At 39.5% G+C, this 20,412-nt stretch overlaps 1 protein-coding gene across 1 annotated transcript; it reads right to left on the bottom strand.

The window, feature by feature from the left end:
• Nucleotides 1–5: 5 nt before the first annotated feature.
• Nucleotides 6–19,836, bottom strand: LOC113033286 (gonadotropin subunit beta-2-like). Its single transcript, XM_026186953.1, has 4 exons — nucleotides 19,833–19,836; nucleotides 19,318–19,340; nucleotides 8,808–8,891; nucleotides 6–925 (listed from the first exon to the last, which is right to left on the bottom strand). Exons 1-4 carry the CDS (start codon nucleotides 19,834–19,836, stop codon nucleotides 692–694), a joined length of 345 nt encoding a protein of 114 aa, XP_026042738.1. The 3' UTR covers nucleotides 6–691.
• Nucleotides 19,837–20,412: the final 576 nt, after the last annotated feature.

Below are 20,412 nucleotides of genomic sequence, written 5' to 3'. Positions count from 1 at the left end.
TGAACAGAGAACTTGAACTTTCTTTTCAACATGATGGGCATTGCAGCTTCCACATTTTATGGCCACAAGGGAGGTTAACAGCTATGATATTAAGATCCCATTGGTAAAAGTCAAATCGTTTCTTCACTAATAGGTGATCCATTCAAGCCGCCATCTTCATCTCTACCACCAGCGTTTAGCCAGCTCAACCATCTTCAATGTAGTTTTCTTGCCTACTTTAATGTCCAATTAAAGTAGATGAAATCCAATTAGAGTCACAAATTAGAGTTACTAAGGCTGACTGTAATCGGATCCACAGTTTATGAAGTGAATGCATCGTGTCACATCAGTAAGACTTGAAACTAGCAATGGGACATAAATTCTTCATAAACTGTTGAATTAGGTTATATATCACTTTACAGAAAGAACTTTTTTCCATGTAAATTTTACACAGATGTCATTTTGAATCTCTGCTGGCCTTAGGATATGAGGAAAGTTAAAGTTACTCCAGCTGTGGCGTCAACTTTCAGACGTCAGGCGTCAATTACCTTTTATCTTTTTTTTTAAGACACTGTTTGAGAGAAATATTCATCATGTGTTTATTTCGATAGCAGAAACATTTTTTTTTTTTTTGTAATTACTGGTTGATTCTAAACAACAGGGCAGCTTCCGTATACTCTGTATAATGTGTTTAAATATGATTGAGCTTCTTTTAGTAGTAGAAAGGGATGTCATTCATGCAGAAGTCAGGTTGCAGGCTCTCAAAGGTGCAGTCAGATGTGTCCATGGCACAGCGACCGCAGTGGCAACTCAAAGCCACAGGGTAGGTGACGATCGGGTCTACACCAGGTGGGCAGGCGGGAAGCTCAAATGTTTTATAGTACAGGTCCCGGTATGTGCACACATGCTGGTACACATTGCTGAATGGTATCTTGATGACAGGGTCCTAAAGGGAGGGGAAATGAAAACAGTGTCCTTACAAAAATGTTGTTATAACACTACAGAAGCAACTGTTTTTAAACAAGAAATTCACCTAAAATGTTAAATGAAGTTTCAAAGTCCTGGTTTTAGGCATAAAGTCTTACTGTTAAACTGTTGTGCATCACAGTGAGGGAAAGTTGATGCTTTCAATGAACCATGTGCCAACACAGTGCAGGGGAGCTACCTAAACGCTACTCCCACAGAGGTTGATTATCTTGTTAATAGTGTTACATCTTCAGTGCGTTCAAGTCTGCATACTGTGCTCCTCAAATTTAGAGCTAATGGACTCCCTGGTATAACTCACAAAGGTACACCATAAAGTCATCAAATATACTTTTGGTTCTGAGGGATTTTTAAAAGTAGAAAGGGAGGCAGAGCCTTCAGCTTTCAGGGCCCTCTTCTGTGCAACCAGAGTCAGACACACTCTACTGTTAAGGCTTAAACCTTTTGGGGTTTTTTTTCATAAAGCATATAGTTGGGCTGGATCAGGTGACTGAATCCTCCCTTAGTTACACTACAATAGGTCTAGCCTGCCGGAGGCTTCCCATGATGTGGTTTTATTGGATTTATTTTCTTATGCTCCACTCTGCTTTTAATCATTATTTATTATTAATCTTTGGCTCTTTTCCACAGTGTGTCTTTTTTCCCGTCTTCCTCCCCTCACCCCAAACCAGTCACAGCAGATCGCTGTCTCTCCCTGAGCCTGGAACTCCTGGAGTGTTATTCCTGTTAAAAGGGAGTTCTTCCTCCCCACTGTCACTAAGTGCTTGCTCTAAGGAAGGGGGGGGGGGGTCATCTAATTGGTGGGATTTTGTCTGTATTATTATTGGGTTTTTGCCTTATGATATAAAGCACCTTGGGGTGACTGTTGTTGTGATTTGTTGCTATATAAATTAAATAGAATTGAAATTTAATATATTCCTTTACTTTTGCTGAGAAACCAGAAAGTTTTTAGTATCTGTGACACAGATACAGGTGAAATACACTGACTTTCTTCCCAGTTTAGTCACTTACATGTTTATAATAAAGGTCTGGAGTCACATGACAAATATACTAGACACACAGCTTGACTTTACTGCAAACAGCAGCTGGCAGCATGTTTGTGACTTTATGAGTCATGAGTTTTTCTTTTTGAAATGACGTCATTTTGCTGAGCGCGGAAATCTAAATGCGGCGATGGTTTCCACTATCAGCAAAGAATGGATGAATGAATGAATGAAAGACTGGAAATAAAAACAAACTGACTGACTGGTAAAAGCTGACAAGACTTGACCACGACTCAAGGTTAACCTCCACCAAGGCACATGAGAAAACAAATAAGAGATGCAGTTTTTATGGAACAGTTTAATAGGGGGCTCATAGTGATAAAACAAGTGGAGTGACATTGCTTAAGGAAGTCACTGATTAAATTGTGGATAAAATAAATTGTGGCACTAATAGTGATTTAATGATTTGAGAAATCCTGAACATGATACTTGTCTGTTATGCTGAATACTTTATCGCTTTCATGATTTATAGTTGGTTGTAAATAAGATGTTTGATTTAACAGATTTGTTTTCCAGGATACAGGTTCCAGGTGGAGCTGGGAGTTAATTCAATTCAATTCAATTCAATTTTATTTATATAGCGCCAAATCACAACAAAAGTCGCCTCAAGGCGCTTCATAGATACAGAGAAAAACCCAACAATCATATGACCCCCTATGAGCAAGCACTTTGGCGACAGTGGGAAGGAAAAACTCCCTTTTAACAGGAAGAAACCTCCGGCAGAACCAGGCTCAGGGAGGGGCGGCCATCTGCTGCGACCGGTTGGGGTGAGAGAAGCAGATGAAGTTAAATGAGCTTAACATGTAACTGCTGACTAATGTTTTTACACAGGGTTACAGGTTGGCGGGAGATTGTTTTAGAGAGAATGTGTAACATTCTTGTACAGGTCTCAGTAGGGAGTTGACACATGGCGGAAGCCAGGTGCAAGAGGAGGGTCATTTTAATTTGTAGGTGTCGTGAGGTGCCATGACGAGAAGTGAGTGAGGAAGGGCGCCTACAGGATGGAAGCGGAGGCCAGGATAGAGGCTTGAGGAGGATCAGTGATCATCTTGAGGAACGGCAGAAATAGTACAGGCAGCTGTGCTACTGAGCTTGCAGGAGATTGAGAGGAGTCTTCCCACAGCAACGTTTTAAATAAAATGAGAGATTCATCGTGGACATTGAGGAAGACAACTAAGGTGTACGACGTGCTCTGCCTTAAATCTTCAGCAGCGTTGGAACATGAGAACCTGAGGGATGAAGGGAGCGTGCCAAGCTCCAAAAGTGACGGCTCGTACCACAACAGCAGTCCAGTTGAAGGGGACAGGCGGGACCTAGTTCCATTGGTCTCAATGTGCAGTAGCAGATGAGAGTTTGGTGGAGACAAGCTCATCTCCAAATAACACGGGTGGCAAAACAGAGGCAGAATAAACCCTCTGACCCGTGCAACGACTAACCAGTAGTCTACCTGGGAAGTTGAAGAAAGAAGAGAAGGATCGCAGAGCATCATTTCACTCAAAGAGGAGGTGGCTGCGTGGCCCGAGGAGTGAGACAATAAGAGGAGTGTTGGCCTTTTCGAGGCCAAAGAGGAGGAGTATCGAGATGAAATATTATTTTACATTCATAATCTATGTTACTATTCATAATCCTTATTATTACTGTTGCATCATTTATGATTTATCATTATTGTCATTTCATTGACACATTTATTGAAACTGATGATGTTATATTAAAGTCTGTATTTCAGGTGTTAGCATAAGCACATAATAATCTTTCATTGCAGGTGCAACTGTAATCATGTTATACACATATTGCATAATTAAAGGGTTGAAGCTCGGTCAAGTTAATTAATGGTTTGAAGCTACGGGCAGCGCGATGTCTGGCCGATCAATGGAGCAAAGTTCAGCTATTGAAAGGTTGCCTACATGTTTACAGTATAATTTACTACATATTGCCTGTGTGCATTCAGCAGCCTGCTGCATTGGAGTTTGCCTGGTAACAGATGACTCAAACGGAGTCAGGAAGTATACTTCTAAAATGTCTTTGTTTGTTGAGTGAGGTCATGTACTGAGGTTAAAATACAGACATAAGTCTGCCTGCACACAGACTTGTGTTGCTTGTAAACGGTATGCTCATGCTCTGTTCTGAAGTGCAGAGAGTAGAATAACAGGAAGCATCTGGAGGAACAGAGGAAGTAGCGGTTCCTTTTTTAGAATATGTCCTCACTGGAGTTACTGGTCATCATAAGTATAAATATCACACCCACCTATTGTCAGGCGGGAGATTGAGCCTGATGTTTTGCAGAGCCCATCTTCACCACATATGTATTTTAATAAAATCATTTGTGTTGACCCACTATGGACTTTCTGTCCTATGTCTCTTCCTCAAAAATTCGAACCGCAACAGTGGCAAATGTCAAACTCCTACAGTCTCCTCAGTTCTCCTCAAATGTTCTTGTCACATGCACAGTGAAGTTGCAGCTTGTTGGAAACACAGTGCCATTCATCCAATCAGGCAGGGTGATGGGTTTGCTCTTCTTCTCTGATGCTGTTCGTCCACACTGCTGCTGCTTGCTGGGACTCTTTGCTCAGGACTTTGCTGCTGTCTCTTTATCTGCCATGTTATTGCTCTTTGGAGCTGCATTCCTTGTCTTCAGGGAGGAGTGAGAGCTCGCTTGTGAGTTTGAGAAACACATGGCACCGTAAATAAGTCAGCCAGAAACTTGGCCTGCATGTTTCCTTTCTTAAAAGCAGAAAATGAAATTGTAGTTGTTCTTGGCTGATCAACACAAAACCTTTTTCCTATGATTATTTTTCATCTACAATGTAAATTTTGTCTCTTTTTCACTCTTTTTTTTCTTTACAATAGCTGGTGACCTGCAGAATCACCGCTCTCACAATTGGAGGCAATTACTTTTACACAGCGCACAAAAACACTGTGACGTCAGACACATTCACACTCACTTTTTTCATGTGCATAAATAAATCATATGGCTGGTGATATGTGCCATGGTGATCCATGAGTATGATCACAAGTTTATTTATTTTTCAACCCAACAAAACAAATAACAAAAACATGATGCTGATGCTATGAACACTCTACACACATGAGTCAAGATGCAGAAAAACTGCTCACGGAAACGCTGCACACTCCAGTTATCACAGTTATCACAGTTCTGTTTCCCTCTCTTTGAGGAGTTCTCAGCCAGCTCTCGATCTGATAATGTGTAGCTTGCTCATCAGCTCAGAAGAGACCGCAACGCAACCTCACACAGTGGTTGCGTGCTTTGCCCACAGTGGCATAGACTTGCACTTTCATATTCAATTCAGCTTCTCCATCATCCATTACAACGCAGTTTTCACACAGTGACTGCGTGCTTTGCCGCACACAGTGGCAAAGACTTACAACGCAATGATCATGCACTTTATCGCACACAGTGATAAAGAATTTCAACGCAAACTCACACAGTGGTTGCGTGCTTTGCCGCACACAGTGGCAAAGACTTAAACTTACTTGGTGTTGCTTAGCATGTAATATCAGCCTCGAATCCCGCCGATCGTCATTCATCGAGGAGAGAAAACAGACAGCTAATCCACCTGCCCGATGACAAATTCTCACGTCTCGGGACTTTACTACAGGAACTTCCTGGCTGACCTCAGTCTTTCAGCGTGTCTCTTCTCCCCTCGGTGAATGTCGACTCCAGGGCTCCGGCTCTCGAAGGACCAATTAATGATAGGTTTGTAGCTTGAACCTATTCGCTGGAACGTTGAAGACAATATAATTACACAGCAAAAGCATTGAACACCAAGTAGGCAAAGTTCTTCGTGTTACTCATGCATGAGGGAGACGTGTCGTTCAAGTCGGGGGTCAAGTGTCGTTCCACCACTTGACCCCTGTCAGACTCTCAGCCATGCCCGCCCACCTGCCTGCCCGGCTGGGTGACGAGAATCTCCCATCAGCCCTTTACAGCTGCGGGGCCAAAAAAAGAAGCAGAGAACTGTGTATTTTGTACATTTTTTGATTTGTCTTTATGTTCAGCAGAGCTTCTACCACCCAGGCCAACCTGACCTGCCCCAATGCACCGCACGCATTTTAGTTGAATTATTCTAATTCCTGAAGCCAACAATAAAATACAACAGAAAGCACAAATATTCAGATAGACCATGGCTCACTAAGGGTTTACAAAATGCATGTAAAAAGAAAAATACACTCTATAGGGAATACCTAAAACAAAGAACAAAAGAAGCTGAAAATAAATATAAAAAATACAAAAATAAGTTGACCAATATTATACGTGTATGTAGAAAGGAGTATTATAGTAAAATATTGAACAACAATAAACATAATATGAAAGGAATATGGGATGTTTTAAACGGTATCATTAAAAATAATTCTGGACAACAAAGTTATCCACAATACTTTATCGATAATGGCAATATTATGGAAAACACTGCTGATAAGGTCAACAGCTTTAATCATTATTTTGTAAATATTGGACCAAAACTGGCAGAACAAATTCCTGAGTCACTGCCATCAGTAGAATGTAGTGAAAACCTGATTGATAGGAACCCTAACTCAATGTTCCTCACATCAGTGGAGGAAAAAGAAATAATTGACATTGTACACATGTGTAAATATAAAACATCCACTGATTGTAATGATATTGACATGAAAATCGTCAAGAAGGTCATAGAAAGAATTGTAGGACCTCTAACATATATTTGCAACTTATCATTTCAGACGGGAAAAGTGCCAAACAAAATGAAAATAGCTAAAGTTGTGCCGCTGTATAAAACCGGGGATAGACGCCACTTCACAAATTACAGGCCTGTTTCTTTACTACCACAATTCTCCAAAATCCTAGAAAACCTGTTTAATAAACGATTAGACAAATTCTTAGATAAATATAAATTACTCTCTGACAGTCAATATGGATTCAGATCAAAAAGATCAACATCTCTGGCATTAATCGAATCAATTGAGGAGATTACGAATGCTATAGATCAGAAACAGTATGCAGCTGGAGTATTTCTGGATCTCAAGAAAGCATTCGACACAATCAATCATGACATATTAATTAATAAACTGGAACGGTACAGGATAAGGGGGGTTGTACTGCACTGGGTGAAAAATTATTTAAGTGACCGGAAACAATTTGTGAAGCTGGGTGTCCATTCCTCATCATGCTTGGACATTGCTTGTGGTGTTCCACAAGGCTCTGTACTGGGTCCAAAATTATTTATTATTTATATAAATGATATTTGTAAGGCATCTGATATATTAAAATTAGTATTATTTGCAGATGACACAAATATTTTTTGTTCTGGGGGGAATCTAAAGGAGCTGCTGGATACAATTACTTCAGAAATTTGCAAAATTAAAAAATGGTTTAACAGGAACAAACTATCGCTAAATCTAAGTAAAACTAAAATTATCTTATTTGGGAATTCCCTTAGAAATGCACAAGTGCAGATTCATGTAGATGGTGTGGAAATTGAAAGAGTACTTGAACATAAGTTTCTTGGTGTGATTATAGATGATAAATTAAACTGGAAGTCTCATATAAATCATATACATAACAAAATTTCAAGAAGTGTCTCAATCTTGAGTAAAGTAAAACACATTCTGGACCACAAATCACTCCACATTCTCTATTGTTCCCTGATTGCACCGTATTTGAATTACTGTGCAGAGGTTTGGGGCAATACTTACAAATGTTCGCTATCATCAATCTTTATATTACAAAAAAGGGCCATAAGGATAATCCATAAAACTGGTTACAGAGATCATACAAATCCACTATTCTTAAAATCAAAAATTCTAAAATTCACAGATCTGGTTCATTTTCTCACAGCACAAATTATATATAAAGCAATAAATAACCTGCTTCCTGACAATATTCTAAAAATGTTTTCTAAAAGGGAACGGGGATACAATTTGAGGGGGGAATTAAATTTAAAACATCCTCGTATCCGTACAACATTAAAAAGTTTTTGCGTCTCTGTGTGTGGAGTGAAGCTGTGGAACAGACTAAGTAAAGATATGAAGCAATGTCCGAGCATGGCGCAGTTTAAAAAGCGGTTTAAGGATATGGTTTTTACAGGGTACAGGGAAAAGGTAGAGATTTGATAGGGTGTTCTTGTCTAATATTTTCATGTGTGTGCGCATGCACGGGTTTGTTGGTATGGGTATATATGTATGTGTATATGTATGTATGTATATATATATATGTAATTGTAGGTTGTGTATCCTTCAGGTGTTAATGGGGTTATTGAAAATGTGTATATGTGCGTATGTGTGTATATACGTAGGTATGGATAGATAGAAACATATATGTGTATATATTAAAAAAAAAAAAAAAAAAAAAAAAATTACACATAACATATAATGTAATTACAAGGAGGTATTTCTGTAGTCTATTGATACTAGATAGTGGAAAGGGGGTGGGATTAAATAAGCTTATGCTTCTTCCTGCTCCTTTTTGAACATGGACGTTATTTGGAGTTGTGGTTGCTCGTTTTCCTTTTGTTTGCTTTGTTCATTTGTCTCTTTTAATTCTTTTTTTTTTTTTTATACTTTTTCAACATGTTCAAAATAAAGATTCAATCAATCAATCAATCAAGCCACATCAGTCCAGCTGATCCCAGAGAAACACTAAAACGTCCAGTAGATAGTCCGTACCGGTGCGAGGTCTTATAAAAACTGAAACTAAATGTTTGTCAAACAGTCTAAGAGCCAGAGAGTGAACTAATACACAAAACAACCAACCCTCAAACATGAGAGTGCTTCTGCTACATAACTGTGTTTGTGTTATTTTTGTACCTTGACCCAGTCCTCCGTGTCGCCATCATCGATGACCTCCAAGATTTCCTGCTCCTCGATGGTCAGCTCGTCTGGCTGAGAAGCCTGCAGACAGACAAACACGTTAATTCAAATTAAAGCTGCGATGTAACAGTTTAACCATCTTCATTTCACCCGTGATGTATATTTTTCAAATACCGCCACACTGGTGAACGGACAAAAATGCTCACTGTGGCTTCAACAACATCAGCCAGAACACTGAAGAAAACACTGAGACCATGCCTGCATTTATACCACACTTTACTCAGGACTCGGGTAATATAAAACAACTAATACTCCAAAGCAGCCCAAAACTCAGACTTACACTAGAATTTCTGTACAAATTCAGAGAGCAGGTGTTTTAAACCTGGACACAGAATCATTAGTGCCACAAAGTTTGGGAAAGTAAATCTAAATGGTGGTTAAACACAACTGGAACTGATTAAAAACAGCCAAAACAAAAAGTGTCTTTACTTCAAAGTCAGAATTATAATTGGTGACATGTTAAAACAGAATCTAACATAAACATTCTTGTTTGGAAATAGCTCTAAGATGTTAGGAGAATGTGGCAAATGAGATCACAGGATGGCAAAAATGTACTGTAAAATGATATGTTCTTGTTTCACTTGAACAATACCACCTATGTTTGCACTTATGTATGAACAAGTATCACTGCTATGGAGTTTTCATGTTTTGCATGCAGACTCGGGGCTCCAAGTCTCCTCTTGGCATTTTCTTATTTAAACACTGATGACTTATAACCTCAAAGTTTAGCAGCACAACACTCTTTTTCCTTTTTCCATCAAACATTTCTTTCAGCCATCTGTTTTTATCAGTTTATATGTGGCTGTAATTAATCTACGGCAGACCCGACCATGTTTCCATGCTTTTCAGCATGCACTTTATTCACGCTTGTCGTTCACACACTGGCTGCAGCTTTCCAGCTTGCAGCCACAAACTCCAACATGAACAAACAGTCAGGACTGAATTCAGACTTTAAGCCAGCGAGGTGTGATTGTCGTCCACATGCGTCCGCCTACCTTGCAGCCGCACCGCAGACCACACCCCACCACAGTGGCTAATATTTATTCAATAACCACAAAGTACAAAAGATAAGATTAGATATTTTATTTTTCAAAGATACATGATTATACATAGAATAAAGAAAGGTTCTATAAAAATTACACATGGTGTAGAAAAACATTATAACATACAAATGAATGTTTTATGAAAATCTGACATGTTTATTCAAAGCATAAGAATAAAAGTTTTATACAGGGAGTGCAGAATTATTAGGCAAGTTGTATTTTTGAGGAATAATTTTATTATTGAACAACAACCATGTTCTCAATGAACCCAAAAAACTCATTAATATCAAAGCGGAATGTTTTTGGAAGTAGTTTTTAGTTTGTTTTTAGTTTTAGCTATTTTAGGGGGATATCTGTGTGTGCAGGTGACTATAACTGTGCATAATTATTAGGCAACTTAACAAAAAACAAATATATACCCATTTCAATTATTTATTTTTACCAGTGACACCAATATAACATCTCCACATTCACAAATAGACATTTCTGACATTCAAAAACAAAACAAAAACAAATCAGCGACCAATATAGCCACCTTTCTTTGCAAGGACACTCAAAAGCCTGCCATCCATGGATTCTGTCAGTGTTTTGATCTGTTCACCATCAACATTGCGTGCAGCAGCAACCACAGCCTCCCAGACACTGTTCAGAGAGGTGTACTGTTTTCCCTCCTTGTAAATCTCACATTTGATGATGGACCACAGGTTCTCAATGGGGTTCAGATCAGGTGAACAAGGAGGCCATGTCATTAGTTTTTCTTCTTTTATACCCTTTCAAATTCAAATTTTATTTGTCACGTACACAGTCATACACAGTACGATATGTAGTGAAATGCTTGGACAACTGCTCGTGACCTAAAGAAAACAAAAAAGGAAAAGGCTATGAATAAGACAGGAAATAAATATGAAAAATTAAAAAGGGTAAATTTAACTAGGAAGGAATAAAATATAAATTAAGGTTAAAAATGAAATAACTGTACAACACAAATTAGAATGAAGGGTAAATTTAACTGGGAAAGAATAAGATAAAAAAAATAAAATAAAATAAATAAATATATATATATATATATATATATATATATATATATATATATATATATGTATATATATATATCTTGCCAGCCACGCTGTGGAGTACTTGGACGCGTGTGATGGAGCATTGTCCTGCATGAAAATCATGTTTTTCTTGAAGGATGCAGACTTCTTCCTGTACCACTGCTTGAAGAAGGTGTCTTCCAGAAACTGGCAGTAGGACTGGGAGTTGAGCTTGACTCCATCCTCAACTCGAAAAGGCCCCACAAGCTCATCTTTGATGATACCAGCCCAAACCAGTACTCCACCTCCACCTTGCTGGCGTCTGAGTGGGACTGGAGCTCTCTGCCCTTTACCAATCCAGCCACGGGCCCATCCATCTGGCCCATCAAGACTCACTCTCATTTCATCAGTCCATAAAACCTTAGAAAAACCAGTCTTGAGATATTTCTTGGCCCAGTCTTGACATTTCAGCTTGTGTGTCTTGTTCAGTGGTGGTCATCTTTCAGCCTTTCTTACCTTGGCCATGTCTCTGAGTATTGCACACCTTGTGCTTTTGGGCACTCCAGTGATGTTGCAGCTCTGAAATATGGCCAAACTGGTGGCAAGTGGCATCTTGGCAGCTGCACGCTTGACTTTTCTCAGTTCATGGGCAGTTATTTTGCGCCTTGGTTTTTCCACACGCTTCTTGCGACCCTGTTGACTATTTTGAATGAAACGCTTGATTGTTCGATGATCACGCTTCAGAAGCTTTGCAATTTTGAGACTGCTGCATCCCTCTGCAAGATATCTCACTATTTTTGACTTTTCTGAGCCGGTCAAGTCCTTCTTTTGACCCATTTTGCCAAAGGAAAGGACGTTGCCTAATAATTATGCACACCTGATATAGGGTGTTGATGTCATTAGACCACACCCCTTCTCATTACAGAGATGCACATCACCTAATATGCTTAATTGGTAGTAGGCTTTCGAGCCTATACAGCTTGGAGTAAGACAACATGCATGAAGAGGATGATGTGGACAAAATACTCATTTGCCTAATAATTCTGCACTCCCTGTAAAAATCATGTTCTTTGATGATCATGTCAATAAAATCATGTTTCACATTTTAAAACATACGGTACTTAGAAAAGTGTTCACAAAAACGGTTTTAGAGAACTCACACACATTTTTACTTTTTCCACAGTGCCTGTATGCCTCTTCCAAAACTTTGGGCTTTTCACCCTCACACACAATAATAATATTAAAATAATATTTGTACATAAAAATAAAAATGTTCAAATCTAAATTCTGATTCTAATGAATGAGAATACTTTATCAAATCCTAAGGAAATTATAAGGTTACAGTTGCTCCAAGACAATGAGAACAGTAACAGACTGCATATGTTGTTTTTTAATTTAGTACAAAGTTTACAAAATATAAGAAATAGATGTAATATGTACAAATAGCTCAATTATAAATATCCAGTTTTATGATTATAAGTTTCTGCTGCGCTATATACATATGGACAGTATTTTTTTTTTTTAAATATCCATGGAGGAGAGAAAAAGAGAACTTATCTCAGACTGAGCTTCTAGTAGGAGATCAGTATGAGAACAGAAAACAAAAAAACCATGTGGTGGGTATGGGGTAAGAGTTTCCCGGTGTAGACAGCAGCATCCAGTCCTGCAGCATCTCTGCGCTGGAGGCAAGTATCTGAGGTGTTTGGAGGGAGGAGGGGGATGAGGGTATGTCTGTGTCTGTATACGTGTGTGTGTGTGCGCATGTGTATCCTGTGTTCAGCTGAGAGAGTGTCCCTTCACCCGGTTGGGCAGAAGTAAACAGTCCTACAGCCAACCTTTTAGGCTCTCTGCGCCTTGAAGGGTGTAGCGCAGAGAGCCATAACACAGTCTCGTTATAAGGGAGAAGAATTTGTTGTTTTCAGCCACCCTCGGCCTTGAGGTCCTTCTAGCAGTAACTTGGGTAGTTAGATGAGAGAAATGGTGGTTGTTTGGGTTTAGTGCGATCGAGCTGCATCCAATTTTACAGCAGATCTAAATGTCCGTCAATGATCTGTGTTCAATAAGAACAGTCTGGGTACTCAGAGCCCATCTTTAGGTTTTATAGAACATGACTGAGAGACTCTCTGAGGGTTAAAGTTAGACAAAACTAGACAAGGACATAAGAAACCAAGCAGGAAAGATAAGATGAGGGAGAGGGAGAGAGATGCAACCGCCTCCGTTAGAGCCAAAGAGAAGAAGTCAGTGAACATGTGAGTTCTGGGTGGTTATAGCTTTTTGGGAAGAAACTATTTTTGAGTCTGTCAGTCTTTGTGCCGATGCACCTGTAGCACTTTCTTGAGGGAAGCAGGTTGAACAGGTCAAAACCAGGGTGGGAGCTGTCCTTGATGTTTGTTGCTCTGTTGAGGCAGCAGAAGGAATAGATGTCCATCAGGGAGGGGAAAGGGCCACAGGTCATCATATGTGTTGCCTTGACTACTCCTCTATCCACCTTAGTGCAACTGTCATAACATGCTGTGATGCAGTATGTCAGCTGGCTCTCAATAGACGAGCAGTAGAAGGTCAGCAGCAGGTTGGAGTCCAGTTTGTGCTTCCTGAGGACCCCTACAATCAATTCTTTGGTCTTTGTCACATTGAGCTGCAAAGGATTCTGCTTGCACCATGTGACAAAGGACTTACTCACAGCCTCACTCTCATCACCCATGTATCCAACCACCACAGAGTCATCAGAAAACTTCTGAAGATGGCAGGTCTCTGTGCAGTGGATGAAGTCTGTGGTGTAGAGGGTAGAGAGCTGGTCCAGATGGGCGTAGACATGATTGAGCAGGTACATGATGGCGTCCTCAGCTCCGAGGCGGGGCTGGTGGGGGAACTGAAGGGGATCCTGTTGTGGCATGACAATAGGCTGGAGCTGGATGAATTTTTCCAGTGTCTTCATGACGTGTAAGTCACAGGCCTGTAATTCTGGGGGCCACTGGGACATGGCGTACCAGTCGGGGGACGAAGGAGGAACTGTATGCATCCTTAACATTAGCATACAGTAGGTCTACAATTCTCTCCCTGTGTGAAAGTTAGCAGTATAGTCAAAGCTGACATGGTTGAAGTCACCCATACATAGCAATGAAGGCACTCGGGTGCTGAGTCTATAACCAGGCTATGGCAGAGTGGATAGAATAGAATAATCCTTTAATTGTCCCACAAGGGGAAATTTGGTGGATAATGTCACAAGCAGCCTCGCCTGTCTAAAGTGTTATGTCCCATGCAGTCCTTGCTATAACTTGTGTCCGTCGTTGGAGCTAACTCTGATAGCTTAGTCAGCTAGCCGCTAACTGGCTTTCTGGGCAGAGATACAATGGCTTGTCCGAGCTGCACTAACCCACCTCTCTTGGATGGACATGGGATGGGTCACAAGTGAGCCCTCAAATATATCTCTGGGTAACATTACTACATTTACTATAATAGCCACACAGGTTTACAGTTGGTTTTGAGCTCGGTCTGCTTTATTTTTTGATCACAGTATGTGAATATACGGTTGTAGTGAGGAAGATATTTTTAATGAGATATTTTTAAGAGTTTGCAGCTCTGTGTGCCACTCTCTCTCTGCTTATACAAGTGCATATATGAGCTCACCCAGCAGTATCTTGCCTTCTCACATCTCTATGCCAGTAATTATTCGAGTAGAATATTTATCTATATAATATTTATTTGATTACACTTTAAATCCAGGTCAGAGAGAGGGTATTGTTTTCTTTTACACATGCACATTTAATAAATTAAAGCGGTACTATCTAAAACAAATCTTTATTACAAATCACTCCGGTTGATAAAAATGTGAATTCTGGCGCCTGGCAGTACCTTGAAGCAGCAGGTACGCCACGTGTTGGAACTGGGGTGAAGTGCACCAAAACTTCAGATTTTGTCACAGTCACATGACCCGTGTGTTTTGAAAGCAATTGTTTTCTATAAGCTTCTGTCTCTTCTGCAGAACATAAAGTTTCTGACTCGTGATTTCCAAAAGGCAGCTTAAATGTAATCCAACAATAAAAACAAGGCAGACATTAAAAACTGAAGAAAAGAATTTATTGTACACAAAGCTGACAGTTTCAAAACAAAACATATCCAGTTTAAGTCCAGGTTATCTATTCCTATCAGTAAAACACATTAAACAGCTATAAAAAGAAAACTGTTGCTTTTCAAACTCCTTTTCTGATTAACTTTAACCCTGAGCACATCAGCAGAATTACCTACACTTTATAACAGCAAAACAATAACAGGATGAACTGTGCAAAAAAATCTTAATATGCAAACTGAAGGAAAAAAAAAAACTAATATTGAAAAGCATTTAAATGTGACTTAGAATATTCAGATAAAAAAACTGACATTTCTATTTGGCTCTAACAGTGTGTGAGATCTAGCTTTGTTGATACTGACATGCCAGTAACAGTAACTGCTAGGGATGGGTATCGTTTAGGTTTTATCCGATACCGGTGCCAAATCGGTACTTTTGAAACGGTGCCGGTGCTCAAACGGTGCTCAAACCGGTGCTTAAAGAATGGAGAACACAAAATTGGTCCAAAAACCTCTCATGTTCAGCTGTTTTTTGTAAAAAGATAACAATGTTAGCCTTTTCTGCAGCTATGGGGCATATATGGTATCACTCTTGGCTGGAAGCAGTGCTTAAACAATGGAAAAAACACAAACTTTGTCCAAAAACCTCTCATGTTTAACTGTTTTCCACTTTTTCTTTGGTCATTTTAGCCTTTTTGGCCAGGGTGAAGGGAGTATCTGCCATCAAACAAGAAGACAGCCGCATGTAGCTATGATGATGTTTGCTAGTTTATGGAACGCCAGGACTGCCATAATGAATTAATTAAATACACCATTAAATAATTAATTAAATGTATCAATAATTAATTAAAATTGGAATTAATTAATTAAATAAATAGTTATGACACATGTAATTAATTAATTATTGACACATTTAATTAATTATTTATGTATTTCACATTTTAATTAATTATTGACACATTTAATTAATTATTGACACATTTAATTAATTATTGACACATTTAATTAATTATTGACACATTTAATTAATTATTTAATGATATATTTATTTATTTCATTTTGGCAGTCCTGGCGCCTGGCTCTCATCATGAAATAATTTTATCTGTCAGCCTCACCCATCAAACTCAGGGGGCGGGGTTAACGCTGATCGAGTCAAAACCATTGCTTTGGCCTGGTGGCCATTGTTTCTAGCACACAACCGGCATGTGGAAGCTAACAGAACTGAGCTTTGAAAAACCCTGTTTGTGTGTTACCAAATACCGTTTTAATATTTTTTTTAGCCGAGAATGTAGTGGTTTAATCTTCATGTGTCTGGTCGGTTTGTCAAGATACAGCCTCTTTGCAAAAGTGCTTCGATGATGTCGGAGATGTCGTCCCAGTCTCACGGCAAAGCGTGGGATAGACCCGCTCGCCTCGCAAGCAATCCCACCGACAAAGCGCAGGCCCCGGTACACAGCTGTAGTAACCCCCGCTGACTTCTTTTACTGAGGTTATATTTATCGATGTTTTATTTCCTGATGTTCTTATGTGTCCTACGTGTTTCAGTCGCCAATTCTGAATTATAACTAACATTAAAAACATGTTTAAGGAGGAGAGAGAGCAAATAAATCTGTTTAACATCTGATCTTTGGGTTTTTGTTCAGTAATCAGTGTGACCTGTGTATAAACACATAAAAGAGATAACGTTGGTGTTTCCGTCATGTAGTAACTGCTGGCTTTAACTGTACAAAGGTTGTTCGACACTATGAAACACATACAGACTTCATGATGTTCGGCTAATATTTTTATAGTGAATATTAATCATGCTGACCTCGCTCTGTACACCACGCAGCGAGGTCAGCATATCCACGATATCCTCAGCTCCATGAGTTAACACAAAGTTTCCCAGCTGACTATCTAACTGCCAACTATTCCAGAGACGTGAAAATATACAGCATAAAGAAAAGTGTAAGAGACTCGGCAGCAGATTAGAATAACAGTTATACATTTAATAAATCACCAAATGAATCCAAGAAACGAGCAAACCTGTTCCGACAGTTTGAGTTTGTATTCCCTCAGCTGCAGACTCGCTGCTGTTTAAATGTTTGAAAAGGAAGATTAGATATAAACAAACCTCAAACATAGACTCAGTCTGCCTTCACATTTGATATGAGGCCAGCACGTATAGTGGCTGTGTCCTGTTTTAAGATCATACATGTAAAATTGTCGTCTGACCTCCGTCGATCCAGCCGCTCAGAGTCCGTGGTTACCATGGTTACTGCATAAGCAGCTATAATGTTAACAGCTGGCACTGAGGAAACCTACTGGCAGCATGGGTGTTTATGTTTTTCATTGCAAAAGAACCGTCTGAATGGTTAACTGAAGTTAACTTGGATAAATTATAGTTAAGGAGTATCACAGATAACCCCTATGTGAGCTGTGTGACTGGTCACCACTACACTGAAATCAGCAGGCTATTACTGAAATACACGTGCTATATCATAAACTATGATATAAATAGGGAGGTCCCATTAACATGTTTAGTTTTAAAGGACACCTTCCTGCCTTTAGTCTCATTCATGAGCAGTATTCGTTTTCTTCTAACATCCAGAAGTCTGCACAATGTGTTTCATAGTTTGTAACAAGCCTTTGACAGGTAAACATAACATGACCGAAAAAGCAAAAAAAAAGAAAAAAAAAAAGAGAGAGAGTGTTGACATAAGAGAAAATGCTCTCAATTATGGAGACAGACAAATGGTTCATTTATGTTTGACGTGTGTTTATTCCTCCCTAAATATCGTCGGTGAAGTTTGCCATGCACGTCAGATTTTCCTGCGCATTTTTATACCTCTGCCAACAGAGAGAGAAAAAAAATCACATTCTAACAGACAGCTGGTGCTTAGAATACAGTTGAATAACTATTAAAAAACAGATGATATTTAGATGATAGTTCAGTCTAACACATGTGCCAGTGAACCATTAAACGTCTGTGAAACTATGTAGTTATGAGAAACTTTAACCTCAGCCAAACCGATTTGCTCAGTTGTAAATAAAACAGCGAAGTAAACGTGACCCGACAGACAGAACCTGAGTGAATGAAGTCCAGCGTTTAACCACTGAGAGCTAAAACTCAGCTGAGGTTTGAAAGCTGTGTGCCGGTGATTGGACATCAGCCGCTGATAAAGCTGTTCGCCTATAAAGTGCTCTGTAAGGAAACGAGCTCCAGCAGCTCTGCGCTCGGGGAAAACACTATATTTACTTATCTTGTGCAGAAAAATGCGCTGACATTGCGTTATATCGAGCACCGGCTGCCCAGTTAAACTGTGACTATCACCAGGTAACTAGGCGCGTTTCTTGAATTAGCAGCAGGTGTTAAACAGCTGACAGATGAGGAGGAGAATGCATGCAGGTAAACTGAGGGTCTGTTGAGCTGATCGCTGGTTTCGTAAGAAAAATGTCAGCTCGTTCTTTATGTTACAGAAGCACAGAGACACAAGACCAGGCGGAAAGAGACGATCGTTCGGTGAAAATGAGAATCTGCGAATGCAACATGTGGAACACGGAGAGTGGAATATGTAAACAAACCGGTTAACGTAACCCCCTGGGTGCACTCTGCATGCTAATTGTTAGCAGAGCTAGTGAAATCTCTGAAAACATCTGAGCACTTTTGCAAACATGTTCTATGTTGACAACCTGACCAGACATACGTCGCGACATTCGCGGCTAAAACACTGTTAAAAGTGTAGCTGGTGACAGAAAAACGGGGTATTTTAAAACTACACCACCACCATTGCTGCTTGTGATTTGATCTGCATTCTGGGATACCTGGCTGCCCCAAGTCTACACAAGCAATCGATTATCTAGGATCGACCTGTTTTGACTTACTTTGCACGGCAACCAATCAAATGTTAGAGAAGCTGCATGGGCAGCGTTAACGCCGCCCCCTGAGTTTGATGGGTGAGGCTGACAGATAAAATTATTTCATGATGAGAGCCAGGCGCCAGGACTGCCAAAATGAAATAAATAAATATATCATTAAATAATTAATTAAATGTGTCAATAATTAATTAAAATGTGAAACACATAAATAATTAATTAAATGTGTCAATAATTAATTAATTACATGTGTCATAACAATTTATTTAATTAATTAATTCCAATTTTAATTAATTATTGACAAATTTAATTAATTATTTAATGGTGTATTTAATTATTTCATTATGGCAGTCCTGGCGTTCCATACTAGTTCACCTTACATGCATTAATGTAATAACGTGGTTAGCCTACTCAACGAAAATTACACACGGACAACATTAAGCTACTCACGCAGAGAAGAACGGCTGCTGCTGCATCATCATCCGTCATCATTTCTGCTACACTGGCAGGGCTAGGGGCCAAGACTCCATTCTTCGGGTTTTTGGGGGATATTGCTCCGGGTCCGATAACAGGCAACCCACCCGCAGTAGATGTGCACGGTGTGAGGTCTCGCAGCAAGCTATCAAATACGGCGCATTTCTCGGCTTTTTAAAAAAACGCTATGCGTCGCCAGGTGTTACCTCCTTTGCACAGTATCACAGTATCAGCTTAAAGCACTTGTTGCTGCTGAGTTTGCATATTTTGCTGTGAAGTACAGTCAGACTTTTGACCGCTTCGTCTTGGGCATTTTTAATCTGTAGCTCTGCTCTAAAAGAACGTACGTACCTGGCCCCGCCTACCATTCTTGGGAACGTAAAATGATTGGCTCGAATCGAAAAAAAAAAGCACCGAAATAAAGCACCGAAATGTGCGCTGCTTTTCGGTCTGGTTACTACCGTTTATGTCAGACCACCGGACACCGGTACCCATCCCTAGTAACTGCACTTGTGTAGTAGGACTCCTAATGTTTTTGGTTTTGTTTATACTACAAATCAATTGATAGATAACTTAGGGCTGCCCTAAAGTGTACCCTACTTTATCTCCCTTCTGGACTATCCAGTGGGCTAAAACCTACAAAGTAAACATGAATTTGATGAGACTTGAAAATATGAATTGTTTACTGGTGGAATGGAACATGAAGTCTGTAGCTCATTTTCCAACAATCTTTTATATAACCAAAGATTTCTGCAGTCAGTCTCAACCTGCTGGCCTGATGCAGGTTGAAGAAACATCGTCATAGGCTTCACATTTTGACCTGAAAGCTGTTTCCTTGTTTTTTTATATTCTATGATTTATGATGAACAAATATTTAAAACGTCATATTGATCGTATAAAATTGAGGCAGATATATAAATCCCTAACATTTTTCAAAAACATTCTAGTTTACAATGCTGTCTTTGCACTATTTTGCATGAAATTTGGGATTTAACTGATCTGATCGTTGCATTATGTTTTCAATATTACAAACTTTTTTTTAGACACAAGCAGTGACGTGAATAACGGCGT

This window comes from Astatotilapia calliptera, chromosome 12, assembly GCF_900246225.1.
Source record: "Astatotilapia calliptera chromosome 12, fAstCal1.2, whole genome shotgun sequence".
NCBI lineage: Eukaryota > Metazoa > Chordata > Actinopteri > Cichliformes > Cichlidae > Astatotilapia > Astatotilapia calliptera.
The sequence above is the reverse complement of the archived record's forward strand: the minus strand, read 5'-3'. Positions and strand labels throughout refer to the sequence as shown.

Bases quoted from the DNA above. Each gene is read 5' to 3' on its own strand.
- LOC113033286 (XM_026186953.1), bottom strand. The intron at 8,892-19,317 runs GTGAGTAGCTTA...GTCTGTCTGCAG, and splicing joins CAGCAGCCGTTCTTCTCTGC to GCTTCTCAGCCAGACGAGCT. The intron at 926-8,807 runs GTACAAAAATAA...CCCTCCCTTTAG, and splicing joins ACACGGAGGACTGGGTCAAG to GACCCTGTCATCAAGATACC.